At 36.6% G+C, this 17,754-nt stretch overlaps 1 protein-coding gene across 3 annotated transcripts in view; it reads left to right on the top strand.

Annotated features, from left to right (window-relative positions):
- The first annotated feature begins 1,070 nt into the window (after window positions 1–1,070).
- MLF1 (myeloid leukemia factor 1) overlaps window positions 1,071–17,754 on the top strand; it is a 96,616-nt gene continuing 79,932 nt past the window's right edge. For all 3 annotated transcript variants that reach the window (XM_053710088.1, XM_053710089.1, XM_053710090.1), the window contains exon 1: window positions 1,071–1,207. In XM_053710088.1, the coding sequence (XP_053566063.1) occupies window positions 1,161–1,207 (47 nt within the window). In that variant the 5' untranslated portion in view covers window positions 1,071–1,160. The remainder of the gene's footprint in view (window positions 1,208–17,754) is intronic.

A 17,754-nucleotide genomic window follows, 5' to 3' on the forward strand; every position in this document is an offset into this window, starting at 1 on the left:
AATCAAATCTGCCTCCTTGCTAAATACCTTAGGGAAAAAAATAAATCTTACAGTTTATTGGTGAAGTATTTAAAAGAGGTCAGGCTCACACCTCAACAAAATATATAGCAGAAGCATTTAGAACTTTTTTTTAAAGGGAAATTAAACCCAAAAAGATTTCTTTCATGGTTTAGAAAGAGCATGCAATTTTAAACAACTTTCGAATTTACTTCTATTATCTTATTTGGTTCATACTCTTGATATTCTTTGCTGAAAAGCATATCTAGATAGGCTCAGGAGCTGCGGATTGGTGGCTGCACATAGATGCCTTGTGTGACTGGCTCATCCATATGCATTGTTATTTCTTAAACAAAGGATATCTTTATGAAGGAAATTAGATAATAGAAGTAAATTGGAATGTTGTTTAAAATGCTATTCTCTATCTGAATAATGAAAGAAAAAATGTGGGTTTAATGTCCCTTTAACAAACCTATATAATATTGATAATCAAGATTTTAACGCCTCAAATCCTACAGTCGAGATGAGAGCAGCAATTTAAGACTATGTCATAAGAAAAGCTTTATTAGAAAATATAAGCTTGTATTTGTTTGTTAGATTATTTTATTTTTGTTGTATGTATTTAATCAGCATGGAATGCTTTATCTGTATTGGTTTTTTTAAATTTTTATTATGCCTGTATTTTGAATTCAAACTACTGGCGAAAATTACAGGAAAAGCAGGCAAATTTAATAATAAAAGTGCATTGCAATTTTTGTAATTATGCCTAATTATTTTGAAGGGATCATTTTACAGTTGAGTTCTTCATAGTGTATATCTTCTATAGTCATTTTTAAAACTAGTTTGAAATATCTTTTTTACACTGTGGTGTAATTCAAACATATTTTGAAAACTCACAAAACACAACTGCATGCGCTGTGCAGGATTGTAAATAGCCTTTGGCACTAACATTGTTGACAGCCGTTGCCTTGGTGACAGGAGAAGCTTTCGTCTCTAGAGCTTTCTGGCGTAATCTGACCAATAGGAGGCGCCGCCTGGAGGCACGTGACGTTAGTATTAATATTTGGTGTGTCGGAGAACAGTAGTTGCACTCTTGTTCAGGCTGCAGAGGAGAACGGACCGGTGGTGGGGATCTGGGTTTGGAGCATTGAACCATCAGCAGAATGTTTGGCAGTTTGCTAAAAGATTTCGAAGAGGATCCATTCTTTTCGTGAGTGTTTATTTTGGTGAAGCTTTACTTGTATAATGTATACATAAGAAATATGTTTACGATCATTTAAAAAGAACTGACTACTTGTGACGTGAGTGCTAATTAAAATAATTGCATGTTAATGTTTAAATTTGTGACGACCCAAAGACCAGTGAATATGTTAGTAACATTTTGCACAAGGCATAAAGTTGTGTGATAGATTTGTTATAAATTAACTATACGCTATTGCAACTGTCATCAGCAGTTGCTGCAGCACAGTGACATTGGGAGAGCCTTTTACTTTATCAGCTTTATTATACTTGTTGCTTCCAACCTGGTATTAATCTTCACCACATACAGTAGTGAATGCGTTAATTTTATTGCATCTTTGTACATTTAACTATTATTTAAATACAAGTTAATGAAAGGTGATTTTACAGTAACAAAAAATTGCAAGGACAAAGTACACTGCTGGGATTTTTTGTTTGTCCTATAGGCTTTGCTGAGCCCCCAGTCTAATATATTGCTGCAGGCACAGTTTGCAAATGTGTTGCTACAAATGGCGATAATCCTACATTCTAGGTTACATCAATATAACCTTCAATGTGTCACTATAGTTAGCATTGTTGTGAAATGTGTCCGGAGCAGTTAATGGACAGCTGTATGAGAACAATATATGGCAATAATAGAACCGTTAGACCCCTTTCTGCATATTATTACTGAGACTGCATTTTCTTCAAAATAATTTGAAACTCTAAAATAATGTTTTTCCAAATTTTTTTAAAAATAAAACATTTTTTTAACTCATTGGCTCTAACCTGTAGTCTTTGATAGTGAAGGAGTTAAATCAATGTTTCTTCAGGGCAGTATATTATGTCTGAGCTCTGTTTAAACACATTTTCTAATATTAGAACCAGACAGGTGTTCATTTATTGCTAAGGCTTGACTGAAAAACATTGCAAAAGATGGAAGTTTAATTCATACAGACAATCTACTATACTGCCAGCATAATGATAGTTCATAAAAAGCTAACCGTTTTATCTTATATTACATGAAAGTGCAGGGTCAGTGTTGGCTTTTAAACATCTCTTGTTTTTGTGTAAACTTTGTTCCTGTCCTACGCTTCCTAGAAAGGCTATAAACGTTGAACAATCTTTGCAAGCCACTTTATTTTTATTGTTTGTTTTCCTGTAATTTAAATCTGAAAACAGTTTTTCAACTGTAACCAGAGAGTCTGGAGTGCAAATATCTTGAATTCCTCCTGCATGCTGCACAGTGGTTGCTTGATATATGCACAATGTTTATGTAAATCTCTAACTATCTGATCACAGTAAAGCAAATAAAAATAAAAAAAAACCCACTTAAAAATGTCTTTCAAAGGGCATGTCCGTTTTAAATAAGTTTAAAACGTATTTTGGTGCAGATTTTTTTTTTTAAGGTCTGTGATTAATTTCTGATGCATAGATAAAATAATACCTTTAGTGTCCCTTTAAAGTTCACTCCCGGTAGCTCAATGTCATAGGAGATACTGAAGCATTATTGTGCATGTGTGAAGGATATATCAATGACTTGACTGTTCTGCATGTGCACATTTAATGCTTGTGGGCTAAATTATTTCCTAAAACTAAATGTATAATTGCATTGATATTTAATCATATAAGCACCAAAAACATATGTAAACTAAAAAAAATGGAAGTATCTATCTATATGTATATATATACTGTGTATATATATATATATATATATATATATATATATATATATATATATATATATATATATATATATATATATATATATATATATCAGCAGGAAGGCACTCACAGGATTTTTCAAAAAAGATAAGTCCTTTGTTGACCTATGTTTTAAACTTTTTGAAATAAAGGACTTATCTTTTTTGAGAGATCCTGTGAGTGCCTTTCTGCTGAAAAATATATCCACACTTACAATTTGAAGCAGCACCCAGGTAAATGTTTGGCTGTACAGTGAGCACATGGTCATGTAAACAATGTTATATATATATATGTATACACTGTCAGAAAAAGGGTATAGTTGGGGTCCGTTTGTAAATACTTTAGGGTACAACTGCTGTGGTTGTTAATTACACCTTAAGGAACTAATATGTACCATTTCGGGGTAAATAAGGTACAAATATGTTTCCAACTGTCAAATCGTCTATTTCTGTACCATTTAATCCCCAAACAAAGGTATAATCACTTGTGTGACCAAAAGATTGAGGGGGTTGGGTGGTTCAAGGCTGCCAAACCCTGCAAGTCCATATAATTTGTGCACCTGAGCATTATTATTTCCCAAGATGGTAAACGGTTATTTTATTCTTAGGCTACATAGTTTTCCACAGTTATCTCAATTATTCAATAAGCCAAAATGAATTCAACATACACGTTGTATAGCAAAATAGTTAAAGGGACAATTAACCCAATTTTTTTCTTTCATGATTCAGCTATAACATTCAATTTTTTTTTTTTTTTAATTGTTTTATTTATAATCCAAGTCACTGTCCAAAAGCAATATCAACCATTTTGAAAACATGGCATAATCAAAAGATACAATAAATTTGACAACATAGTACTATGTTCATTTATACATGTAGTTAAATTTAGGCTAATCATCGCATTAATGAACACAAACATTTTATTTTCCTACAATGCTTGGAGTTTTTGATTTTCAGTATAACCCCCCCTCCCTTGTTCCCCCCCCCCCCCCATGCGAAGAGAAAACATAACAAAAAAAAAAACAAAAAAAAAAACCAAACAAAAACAAACAAAAAAAAAAAATTACCATCACTTTCTTCCTCCTGAAGCTTTACCAGTTCCCTAATAGAACAATTTCTGTATTTCTAAAGGGGAAGATTATATAATCTATTTCTGCAGCCGGAAAGATTTTTAAGAAGGCAGCCCATTTATCAAAGAACCTTTTAATGTCTTGTTCATTATTTATATCCGCGTTTCTCTGGTCTAAAATGCATTGTTTTTTCATGCAGTTTTTAATTTCAGTAATGCTTGGCATTGCATGACTTTTCCACTTCTTACAGATTAAATACCTGGTAGCAAGAATAGCGGAGATTATTATTTTTTCATCAGTTTGCTTACCAGGCTCTTCCTTAAGGCAGAGTATTATCTGATATATTGTCAAAGAGACATAGCCTATCTTAAGCACCTTTTTTAGCCAGTATTCGAGCCTAGCCCAGAGATTTTTAATCTTTGGACAATACCAAAACATATGTATTAAATCAGCTGCCTGATACGAACATTTAGGACATTTATTAAACCCTACATTCACACATTTGAAACCTCTCTCGGGGGTAAAATATGCCCCATGAAGGAGCTTAACATGTGCCTCCCTCCAAGTTGCAGAGAGCGTTACTTGTGCAATTTTTTTAATTGACAATTGAATAGTTTTAGACTCAATATTACTCTGAGGGATTGCTGTATTCCAGTAGAGGGCAATCTTTGCCAGTACCGGTTCTCCTTTATTTGTACCCAGAAGGTGATAACATGGTGCAATTGACATATGACCATTTCTTGTTAGAGCAAGCCAATCATCGAGTTTACCTAGTCCCCATTCCCAACCAGCTTTCTTAACTAGGTCCTGTGCAAAATGCCTTAATTGCAAATACGCAAAGAAGTCTTTATTGGGCAAATCAAAATCTCTTTTTAATTCCTGGAATGTTTTGATATATTTTCTCTCTTTATCAATTATTTGGTATACCTTGGTTAACCCCCGATTATGCCATTTCCTAAAGACTTCGGAATGCAATCCTGATTGAAAAATAGGGTTACCTATTATAGGCAAAAGACAGGTAGCACTATTATTAATTGAAAGAAAGGTTACTATCTTGTGCCAAGCTTTAAGTGGGTTAAGAATTGTTTTAAATCGTTTAATTTCTGAGGGGATTTCTTTAGGTACTAAGTGTATTAATGCAGATAGAGAATATGGGTAGCAGACACTGGTCTCGAGATAATTATTCAAGACATAGTTATTAGATGAGATCCAGTCTGTTACGACACGAGCCAGAAAGGAGAGGTTATATAGCCTTATGTTTGGTAAGGCAAGACCACCATCCTTTCTTGGTATTGAAAGTTTCATAAGAGATATCTTTGACCTCTTATTCTGCCATAAGAACTGTATAAGTGAAGTATTGATTGAACGTATATCCTTACCTAATAGAATTATTGGTGTATTTTGAAGTATATATAAAAGTTTTGGAAGAAGAGCCATTTTAAAAAGGGCAATCCTTCCAGAAAGTGATATTGGGAGATTTTGCCATAACAAAAGCTTTTCTTTGATCATTTTTACTACTGGGGGTATATTCAATGTATAGAGATCTACGGACCTTGTCGGAATATGAATCCCTAGATATTTAAAAGAATCTTTTACTTGGCGAAAAGGAGTTTCTAATATTGAAGTTTTATTTTTCCTGAGCCACACTATCTCTGATTTTGTCATATTTACTTTGTATCCAGAGAATGTACCAAATTGTTCCAAGATCTGAAAAAGTTTTGGTAAGTTCAGTTTGGTGTTAGCCAAATAAAGCAGCAGATCATCAGCATACAGACCGATTTTTATTTCGCAGTTACGAATTTTTATACCATCCAAATGATGGCGTATTTTAATTGCTAGAGGTTCAATGGAAATATTAAATAAGAGCAGGGAAAGAGGACAGCCCTGCCTTGTTCCTCTACCTAACAAGATAGAGGGGGAAATGTTGTTATTCACTATCAATCTTGTAGATGGGTGTTTATATAGATTTTCGATAAATTCAAGAAAATTACCTCTGATGCCAAATTGTCTTAACGATGTTTTGATATGTTCGTAAAATATTGAATCAAAGGCTTTTTCAGCATCTAAGGAAATAATAGCAAGGTCAGGTATGTCCTCCCCCCCGCTAGTTAAATTAGATAGTACCTCAAAATATTCTGTCACCAATAGGGCTTCCCTAATTTTTGAGGCTGAGTTGCGGTTATTTAGAAAACCTGCTTGATCAGTATGTATAATTTCTGAGAGGGGTCTTTGAAGTCTAGATGCTAGAATTGCAGTAAGAATTTTGTAATCTGAATTTAACAGTGCAATTGGTCTGTAGGATTCCTTGTATTCAGGGTTTTTTCCGCCTTTTAATATCAAAGTTGTGTAAGAATTGGTAAATGAAGAGGGGATCATTTTACCACTAATAAAGAAGCTGTTAAAGAGCGTGCAAAGATGTGGGGTGGCTTCACCAATCAGGATCTTATAGAATTCACTAGGCAAGCCATCTGGACCTGCTGCTTTATTTGAGGCAAGCTTGGATATTACTTTCTCTATTTCTTCTATGGAAATAGGGACATTGAGGCTATCAGCCATTTCTGATGTGACAGTAGGATACGTGATATCTCTCCAAAAGTCATCAGATGTATGCGTATCACTTGTTTTAAATGAATATAATTCCTGGTAATATTCATTAAATGCAGCTAGTATGTCTTCGGCTTTAGAAAGCTGAAGACCTTTATTATACAATTTGTCTATGATTGGTTGTTTTTTCTCATTTTTTATTAATTTGGCCAGCATCTTACCTGATTTATTACCATATTTATATAGCTTAGCCTGCATTTTTAATTCCTTTTGAGTTTCTTGCAGTAAAACAAAAGTATCCCTTTCATTTTTTGCTTTAATGTATTTTGCCCAATTTAAGGGGGTTTTGTCAAGCAGATAATGATTATAAGTGTTAGTTAAACATTGGCATGATTCTCTTTCTCTAGATCGAATTTTCTTATGCAGGGCTGAGCTATATGAAATTATTTCGCCTCTCATTACTGCTTTTGCAGTGTCCCAAAATACTTCAGGGCGGTTTAAATAGTCTTTATTAAAATGTACAAATTCCTTATATCTATTTATAAGCCAGTTCTTGAATTTTACCTCAGTCGTCAGATAGTAGGGAAAAAAGAAACGTGTTGCAGCAGAATACAAATGTGAAAGCTGAAACTCAAGTACAATCGGTGCATGATCTGAAAGAAATATTGGTCCTATATCTGTTTTTACCCCTCTCATCACCATACGTTCATCAATTAGAAAAATGTCGATTCTGGAGAGCGTCTTATGCGCCTTGGAAAGACAGGTAAAATTTTGAGTAGAAGGATTTTGCTGTCTCCAGATATCCCGCAGTGCTAAGTTCTGCATTATTTTTTTAAACATCTTACCCTCTAGATTATCTTTTTTTTGTTTTAACTGTTTGACATTATGTCTTAGCCTATCGATCGGGCATTGTGGTGCCATATTGTAATCTCCTCCCATAATTAAAGAGCCTTCCGTGAAGGATAATAATTTGGTCTGCAAAGTGTTCCAAAATTTTGGATCAAATACATTAGGGCCGTATGTATTACATAACGTATACATCTTCTGGGCAATCTTTATTTTCAGTAGTACATATCTCCCCCCGATGTCAGCCTCAAAATGTGTGACTTCGGTATCAATTTTCTTTCCTATTAGAATTGCTACCCCCCTTTTCCTCTTAACACTAGGTGCAAAATAGATTTCTTTTACCCATGTTGATTTAAGTTTTAAAGATTCTTCAGCTGATAAATGGGTTTCTTGAATAAAACCTATGTCAGTCTGGATCTTTCGCAGGTGATTAAGGATTGCTTTTCTCTTTATAGGGGTAGATATACCACCTACATTCCAAGATACTATTTTGCAATTTTTATTCAGCATATTCATTTATACATTAAGAAGGGAGAAAGAGAAGAGAGAGAAAAAATAAATAAATAAATAAATAAAATAAATAAATAAATAAAAAAAAATAAAAAAAAAAAAAATAATAATAATAAAATAAAATAGTAATAATAATTTAAAATTAGACACCTAAATTTTCTCCGCACAGGTGGGGGTTGGGTCCTAGGACTCACGTCTAGAAGAGACACGGTCTTTCCCATAAGCAAAAACCTATAGCTTACACTCAGTCTAATAATCAGATATTCAATATTGCTGTTATTAAGCTTAGGAACCCAGTGTGTTATAGAAGCTCTCAGCCAGTTGAGCTTCTTCAAAGAAGTGTGTGACTTCCCCAACTTTAACCTTTAATTTGTAGGGGTACATTATGGTTGCCTGGTACCCTTTTTGTATCAATTTGGAACAAATAGGAGCAAGCTCCCTTCTCCTTGCTGCAGTGTCAGCGGAGAAATCTTGAAACATAAGGATTGTAGCGTCTCCAGCCTTAACAGGCTGTTGTTTGCGATAATGCTGGAATAAGGTAAGTTTGTCTTGAAAATGTAATATTCTAGCGATAACAGGCCTAGGCCTAGTTCTATCTTTATTGCCTGAGCGAGGTAGACCAAGTCTGTGCGCTCTCTCCACTGGGATGGGATATAGGGTAGATGGCATCTTTAAAATTGTAGGCAAGGTTTCTGATATAAAATTAACAAGATTGTCATATTGTTGTTCTTCCGGAAGACCTATAATTCTTATATTATTTCTTCTAGAACGATTTTCTAGATCTTCTAATCTGTTTTGAATTTTCTGTACGTTATTATTTATACCTTCTAGATTAGAACTATGCGTTATTGTTAGATCTTCCAGGTCCGAAACTCTTTGTTCGGCTTCCTGCAGCCTATTGGAGAATTGACGAACCTCTTGTGTCAGAGAAAGAAAATCTTGTTTGATTTCAGCTCTAAGAGCCTCAAATTTAGGAGAGAGCGCATCAGATATACTAGCGACTAAGCTGTGAATATTGGTTACTTCTTGTACAACTGGTACATTTAACATAGTTGGTTGCGCTTCTGTGGGAGGCTCCTGATTACCCTTCAATTTTCTGTCTCTCTGTCTTGCTGCCATGGCTGGAGAAATATTCCGGGGTGAGGTGTGAAGGAATTTATCCATGTGCCAGAAAAGAAAAGAGAATTAAAAAAAATTGAAGTGAGGCAATTTATCTAAGTGAAGATCAATACAGGGAGTGAACTTAATTTTAGAGTTAAGTTTGAGAAGGTGAAGCGTTCTCAAATAGACAAGTGAGGATAGGGATGTGCACTATTGTGACCAAGTGAGGGAAAAGAAAAGGGGAGAGAGAAAAAAAAAAAAAAAAAAAAAAAAAAAGGAAAGAAAGGAAAAATAATAAACTGTGAATTAAATCGTGTTATTTAGATCCAGCCAGGGATGCAGAGATCAGGGACGTTATTAATGTTAGGCAATTTTATGCCAATTTGTTAATTGTCTTACTGTTGCTAATCTTCAAAAGACACAATAAAGGAAATGGTATCTCTGAAAGCAGCAACAGCAATTTCTTAATTAGATTTATATCCAAGAAAATATTATTCCAGCAATTATATACAGTATATTTTATAGGTAAGCAAACATATTCACAGTGACCTAGTTATATCCTGGTTCAGTCAGTTTCATTTGTATTTTATTTTCAGAGAAGTTAAAATATCTCTTCTTTAAAAAAAATTTATAAGGTAGTTTTAACTAATGATCTTTATATTTCTATATAAACTTTCTCCCTGTCCAATAGTAAGGGATAGTATTTTATTTTCAGGGAACGTAGGAGATTTATTCTTAGGAAAGAGTTATTAGATAATATAACTGAGGATCTTTTATCTCTATATAGCCCTTCCCTCCAAGCAGTAATAATGGGTAATATATCCTGAAAAAGGTTATAGTAAATTTCTCTGGTATTGAATTATTAATTCCTTATTCACACTCAATAACCTTTGATTTTTTTTTTGTCCTCCGCTTCTCCTCTCCCTTCTCTCTCCCCTGAGAATGTTTCACTTTTTAGAGGAGAAAGTACAATGTCTTTTTACATACTATGCACATTTTACACATTCTTAAGCATTAACATTTTTGCCTAGATTTGCTCAATACATTGATATGACAAAAATTGTAGCGACAAGTAATATAGTTAAATAAAATTAAATGTGCCAAACAAATCATATGCAGAAAAAAGAATCATATAAGGAGCCAATGAAAAAAAAAAAAAAAAAAAAAAAAAAGTTCCTTTATATAGTTAATAAAGTTCAGCCAGTTCTTGTATGTATGCAGCTCGTCACCTTACCTGGGTCATTCTATGCATCAGCGTTCAACTAATAGCCAGGTAGGTGGGCAGAAAGAGCCTTCAATATGAGAAAATGCCAAAATTGCTGATACCTATTAGAGGGGTTAATTATACAGCCATCTTCCATAGCATTTTTACCAGGATCCATACAGTGTTCCCCAGGACATGCAGCTCTGGTTGGTATCCCCAAAAAAAAGGTGAAGAGAGAAAAACATGCTCCCAGATTGAGCACCTCCTAATTTAGCGCTTACCCACAGCGTCTCGAGGAACCAGAGCAGAGATATGCAGAGGCGCTGCACAGGGAGATCTCAGCGGCAACTGCCAGGCTAGCTACACACAGCCCCGACCTCCCACGCAGCACCGGTGGGGGAGGGGGGATTCTCCAGCAAGCTTTCAGTCCGGCACCGAGCAGAGCCGCTTCGAGTACTTATCGCTCCCTGCTTGAAGATGCGGCTCCGCCACCACACTTCAGCTCAGTCTCACGGATGATTTCTGTCTCCCTCGCAACTTCGGTGGGGGAGAGGAAGGTATGTGGGGGGTCCGCCGCGCTGCTGTGGGTACTCAGGGCAGGAGTCAGGAAAAAAACATCAGGTCCTTTGTTAGTGCAGCAGTGTTGATATTTGTAAATAGCCTTATCCTCCCACGCAGCACCGGTGGGGGAGGAAAGGGTATGGAGAGAATCTGCTGTTATCCTGCAGGTAATTAGGGCCAGGTTCAAGGCAGTTTATCAGTATAGCAGAGAGAGTGTATAAAGATAGCCTCAACCTCCCACGCAGCACCGGTGGGGGAGGGAGGCACTCTGTTCCTCTTTGAAGTTATATCACAAGTTCTAATATATATAAAAAGAGGAAGCCCAAGGTATAGGCTTTTTGCAAGCTGACTAATAATGTCAGCACAGTGGGATGTCTGTCCACTGTCTGGTTCCAGGAGCGTTGATACAGGCTATCCAAGAAGCTACCCAGGTCCCTGGGTTTGGCACGAGAAACTCCACCAGCAGCTGCAGGACTGGAAGGTAATCACACACAGGTGTGTGCAGTTAGCTCCTCCTCCGGAAACCCCAGAGCATGCCTATAGCATTCAATTTTAAGCGACTTTCTAATTTACTCCTATTATCAATTTTTCTTCGTTCTCTTGCTATCTTTATTTGAAAAAGAAGGCATCTAAGGTTTTTTTTGGTTCAGACTCTGGACAGCACTTTTTTTATTGGTGGATTCATTTATCCACCAATCAGCAAGAACAATCCAGGTTGTTCACCAAAAATGGGCCGGCATCTAAACTTACATTCTTGCATTTCAAATAAAGATACCAAGAGAATGAAGAAAATTTGATAATGGGAGTAAATGAGAAAGTTGCTTAAAATGTCATGCTCTATCTGAATCATAAAAGAAAAAAAATTGGTTGCTGGCTATATGCAAGGGGTGGACACAAAAATAAAAATATTTAACAGCCCATCTTCACTGATGCTGTGTTGCTGGTTCTAACCACACTAGCACTTAACATTTAAATAGTATTTATATTTAGAGCATCAAGATGATATCTTTCACACATAAAGCAAATGTATTAACTTAAATTGAAAATGTCACTTTAAACTCTATAAAATAAACAAGAGCTGTTTAAGCGCCATCTATTGGTATAAGGTTCATCACCAAAATGTGTACTGGGGAAAAAAGACTAATTTGCATATATTTTGCATAAGGTGACAATTCAAATGTATAATTGTGAGTTTTATTGTTTATGCCACCCTTGAATCCTTCTTCCTTTTATTAGTTATATTTTATTATGTTTTTGTCTATATGTTTTCTCTATGTTTATGTTTTATGTGGAGTGTGTCACCATAACTTAAATGGTGTGTTGTTAGAGTCTAGTCCAATAAAACACTGATTAACTCCTTTTGGAATAGTTGGTCTTGCATGGTTCTTTCAGGAATCCCAGTGGAAGAGTCTTAGGATCTTCTATCGGGCTACACTTTCCAAAATCATCAAACTTTAGTGTGGCCGAATGATTATTATTTAAAGCCAAACAAATACTAATCTGTCTGAGCAGGAACACGGTAGGTGAATGTAAATTTGGATTTTATTGAATACATTTGATGGAACAGCATTTAGCAGACAAGAAGAAGTCAGCAACAGCTGAGCTGAGGATAGTTAGAGAGCTATATAAGGCAGCTCTTGCAAGCAAGGTTAGATTCATTTGGATCTCAGACAGGGAAGTAGCAAGACACTGGGAGAGTTATCTTGTTTAACCTGTATTAAAATGCCTAATGCTTTATCCTAGGAACTTGTAGGATTATATAAGTTGTGTGTTTTTCTGTTCTAAAGCACATGACTTTGTATGTGTACTACTTTATTTTGCTTGTTTGTTTAACAACAGAAAGAGTGGCTGTTTAACCCTTGAACTGCTGACTGAAAGTAAAGACTTTTGTTTTAAAGTGAAAAGTTATTTTGCATCATTCTGTTTGTGCTCTACATTTCCTGACAAGGTCCCCTCCATTACAGTAACACGTGGTGCTTACATTTCTGTGTGGCTTGATCTGGGGTTATTTAGGTCCCCTCATCAGAAATAGGACTATTGCACCTTAAGTGGGTGAGACTCTGCGACAGAGGAATCGTCTCAGGCCCAAAGGCAACCATTCAACCCTTAATTGGATTTAATTTGCTTTCATTAACCAAAGTGTATAGATTATATACATATAAATACAGTGTGGGTGTGTATGTATGTGTGTATGTATATATATATATATATATATATATATATATATATATATATATATATATATATATATATATATATATATCCATCCATATAAAAGAAGGGCACTCTTAGGATTTATTTAGAAGATGAATATTTTCTTTATTTAGTAGAATCACTAATACATGGTCGACATTTCGGCCCTCAGTTGGGCCTTCATCAGGACAAATATAATCTGAAAGACAGACACAAAGAAGAATACTAAAAATATGGATTTAACAAAACAAAACAGAAAGTGAAAAAAAAAAACCTATCTAACCACCACCAATCAGGATAAAAACTGACTAAACAGTCAGATGCAGGAATCATCAATAATCCAACAAAGGATAACCAAAGAACAATCAAAGAACAACCACACAAGAAAGTGGCACAAAATGAAATCACAAGAGTAACTAAGAGATGGCAAGAATAACAAGCTACAAACCACAGTGATACTGTATCCACATGATCACAACTAGGCAATTTGACAGGGTATAACAGCGACAATGTATTCATCAATTAGCCCATAGTATACAGCCACAAAACCTGATGCAAAACTGATAGAATATACTATCAAAAAGAAACGCTGACACATAAGCAGGCAGGCTGAACATAGGTGCAAATAATAGATAGACAATAACAAGAAATGAACAGGTAACGTGCCCTAAGCGTGTCCCACATAGTAAGAATAGAGAGTGTAGGACGCCACTAGTCCCCATAGTAAAAGAGGAACTAAATGCCATAACTTGCAAATGCTAAAGTCAGTGTATGCTGTATAGACAGTTAAACATGATTAAAAACTAATGGGAACAGGGACCCACATATCAAAATACCGCAAGCGATAAAGTGTGTGTGTTAAATACCAAGGGTTATCAGTGGCTAACCGGCTATGCATCAATCATATAATAATGTGTAAATCATAGCTGCTACACTGAACAGCATGTTCAATAATCTTAAGGGATAGACTCTGATAAGGAGTAAAACCGGGCCATGGTAAATAAAATCAGAGCAGAACACAAATAATGTTTAAAAATTATGTACCTTACAACTGTCGAGTAGCAGAGATCTCAGATCCAGAACAAACGAGTGACGCTAGCCACGAAAGCACGCCTTAAATAGGGGGAGTCATAGAACCAACCAGTGCGTGATAGGTCAAGCCCAGCCAACGCCTTGCGTTGTTATGGCAATCACACAGCTGATTGCAAAAAAATCCATGTATACCGAACATCAGTCCGACAGTGAAACACAAAAGCCCGGCAAGCGTGATTGGAGAGCGCACAATCACCCTTCGTACTCGACCATTTCAGATACCAAAAATTAGTAAGAAATGCGCATACCACACTGCAACTTAAAGAGTACAAGTCAATCCAATGATCAGTACAAGGGGAAATCAGAGTAATACACACAGCCCCAGCCAGCTACAAAGCCACATAGAAAATATGACCAAATAATCTCTCATATGAGATAGATCAAATGACAATGATACGAGTTAATACCGGCCCATCAGGTACATCCACAATGAATGATGCCAAAATGACATAATGTTCAAAGAGCAGACAGTCTGCAAAAAATGATATAAACTAATCAGCACCAAGAGGACGCAGCAATACTCAGGACATGCACCTTAACGTCAGCGGTAACAAGTGCACACACCAGGGTGTTCTGATTACATAAAACCGCAGCAAGACTAATGAACACAAGAGCCACTCAGTACGCAACCGTATGTATGTGGATAAAGGTACCACATAGCAAAAAATTCAAACATACGAAGTGGTAGACACAAGTAGGACGTAGAGTTGGACCTTTGCAACCCCAGTGTAAACACTATATATACAATTAGAAATATACCGGTATGCCTGGAACCTGCCAAAAAGCAGCGATCTTGAAACTGAGACAAGCGCGTGACACTAGCCAAGAGGAACGCGGCTAAAACAGAGGGAGTCATGGAACCACGCGGTCCAGAACTAGATCAACACTAATGGTATAATGACACTCATACACCTGATAATAGAATGTACAGGGATACGGGAACCACTAAGCCCACAATACTATAAGAAACACTAGCCTAGTCAGTGGTGGAGCGCACCAACACCCAGGGTACACGTTCAACCCTACAAGGTATCAAAGATAGGTAAAGCCAAATATGTCCCACCTTATCACTAGGTAGATGGCCAGATCCGAAGTCGAGTAGGGTAGTGAGATAATACAATACAACAAGACAAAACTCACTAAGATAGTGGATGCTGTGTGTTCAGAGCAGATGACTCGAGATGGGATCAAACTAAAAGGTAACCATGCCAATATTCATAGTGACACCAACAAATACAGGACAAACAGTGAAAAAAAGAGTAGAGAGTAGAATAAATAACAAAACAAAAACGAAAACAAAACAAAAAGTTTAAACAAGATCAAAAGAATACAGAAAAGTCCAAATGAGCGTTGAGCCCATGTGGGCTCAGAGTGTTTAATCGATAGATCCATTTGGATTCACACTTTAACAGTTCGTGGTTGCGATCACCACCTCTCCTCAGGGGTACTACTGTGTCTATCAACATGGCACGGAGAGTGGCAATGGGATGTTTCTGCTCCAAAAAATGCCTGGGCACAGGTTGGTCAGCTTGGTCATCCTTGAAAGCGGCTCTTATGGCACTTTTGTGATTGGCCAGTCTCTCCCTGAAGGTGGTGCTTGTCTTTCCGATGTAATAGAGGCCACAGGGACAAGATTAGAAATAGACAACATATTGGGAAGTGCATGTGAGCCTGTGCCTGATTGTGTACATTTTAGTGGAACCCGGGTGGTGAAATCTTTGGCCAGTGATCAAGGAACTGCAAGTGACGCAGCTCCCACACTTGTAACAACCAGTTTTGGTTTGAGCAAGCCAGGTTCTGTTTCTATGCCATTGGTCTGTTTTCATAAGCAGTGTCTTCAGGCTGGAGCCACTCCGGTGGACTACTCTGGGGTGTGAGAAATTTTCAAATGGGAGTGTCCGATCTTGATTGATGAGATGCCAATTGTCCCTAATGATATCAACAACCTGTTTGGTGGCTGGTGTATAGCTGGTGATAAAGTTGATGGGTGTATTGGCCTCTACCTGGACAACCTTAGGTTTTCTCAGCAAGAGAGAGGATTGTTCGTAGCAACTTACTTCTTTCACAATGTCGGATACCATTTTCGAACTGTAACCACGTTCAAGGAACTTTTTCTTCATGGACTCAACCTGGATGTCTCTCTGATCTTGTTCTGAAGTGTTGCGTAAAACTCTCATGAACTGTGATTTGATGATACCTCGTTTCAATTGCATAGAGTGATAGCTGCTGTTCAGCAGAAGGGTGTTTGTTTCGAGTAAAGGGGTCGTTCTCAAAAAACAACCCTGATCAGCTTCACACTTGTATATGCATAAGTCCAAGAAATGGATTTTTTGAGAGTCACATTCACTTTTAAGGACTCTACTACCCAGACTAGGGGCTTGTACTACTACTTTTCAGTGGAACTACTCTTGTTTCACTAACTTGTTGTATATTCCTATTTCCGTGCACAAGCACCAACCCACAGAGATTAATACAAGAATATAAGTGAAGGAATCTGATTATTTAACATAGTGGGGATTGCCTACAATAGTGCCATTGCTAACTTGTTTCCTGTATTGCCGGGCTTTTGTGTTTCACTGTCGGACTGATGTTCGGTATACATGGATTTTTTTGCAATCAGCTGTGTGATTGCCACAACAACACAAGGCGTTGCCTGGGCTTAACCTATCATGCACTAGTTGGTTCTATGACTCCCCCTATTTAAGGCGTGCTTTCGTGGCTAGCGTCACTCGTTTGTTCTGGATCTGAGATCTCTGCTACTCGGCAGTTGTAAGGTACATAATTTTTAAACATTATTTGTGTTCTGCTCTGATTTTATTTACCATGGCCCGGTTTTACTCCTTATCAGGGTCTATCCCTTAAGATTATTGAACATGCTGTTCAGTGTAGCAGCTATGATTCACACATTATTATATGATTGATGCATAGCCGGTTAGCCACTGATAACCCTTGGTATTTAACACACACACTTTATCGCTTGCGGTATTTTGATATGTGGGTCCCTGTTCCCATTAGTTTTTAATCATGTTTAACTGTCTATACAGCATACACTGACTTTAGCATTTGCAAGTTATGGCATTTAGTTCCTCTTTTACTATGGGGACTAGTGGCGTCCTACACTCTCTATTCTTACTATGTGGGACACGCTTAGGGCACGTTACCTGTTCATTTCTTGTTATTGTCTATCTATTATTTGCACCTATGTTCAGCCTGCCTGCTTATGTGTCAGCGTTTCTTTTTGATAGTATATTCTATCAGTTTTGCATCAGGTTTGGTGGCTGTATACTATGGGCTAATTGATTAATACATTGTCGCTGTTATACCCTGTCAAATTGCCTAGTTGTGATCATGTGGATACAGTATCACTGTGGTTTGTACTACAAACTTTGTAGCTTGTTATTCTTGCCATATCTTAGTTACTCTTGTGATTTCATTTTGTGCCACTTTCTTGTGTGGTTGTGCTTTGATTGTTCTTTGGTTATCCTTTGTTGGATTATTGATGATTCCTGCATCTGACTGTTTAGTCAGTTTTTATCCTGATTGGTGCTGGTTAGATAGGTTGTTTTTTTCACTTTCTGTTTTGTTTTTTTAAATCCATATTTTTAGTATTCTTCTTTGTGTCTGTCTTTCAGATTATATTTGTCCTGATGAAGGCCCAACTGAGGGCCAAAACGTCGACCATGTATTATTGATTCTACTAAATAAAGAAATTATT

This window comes from Bombina bombina, chromosome 4 (genome assembly GCF_027579735.1).
Source record: "Bombina bombina isolate aBomBom1 chromosome 4, aBomBom1.pri, whole genome shotgun sequence".
Lineage (NCBI taxonomy): Eukaryota > Metazoa > Chordata > Amphibia > Anura > Bombinatoridae > Bombina > Bombina bombina.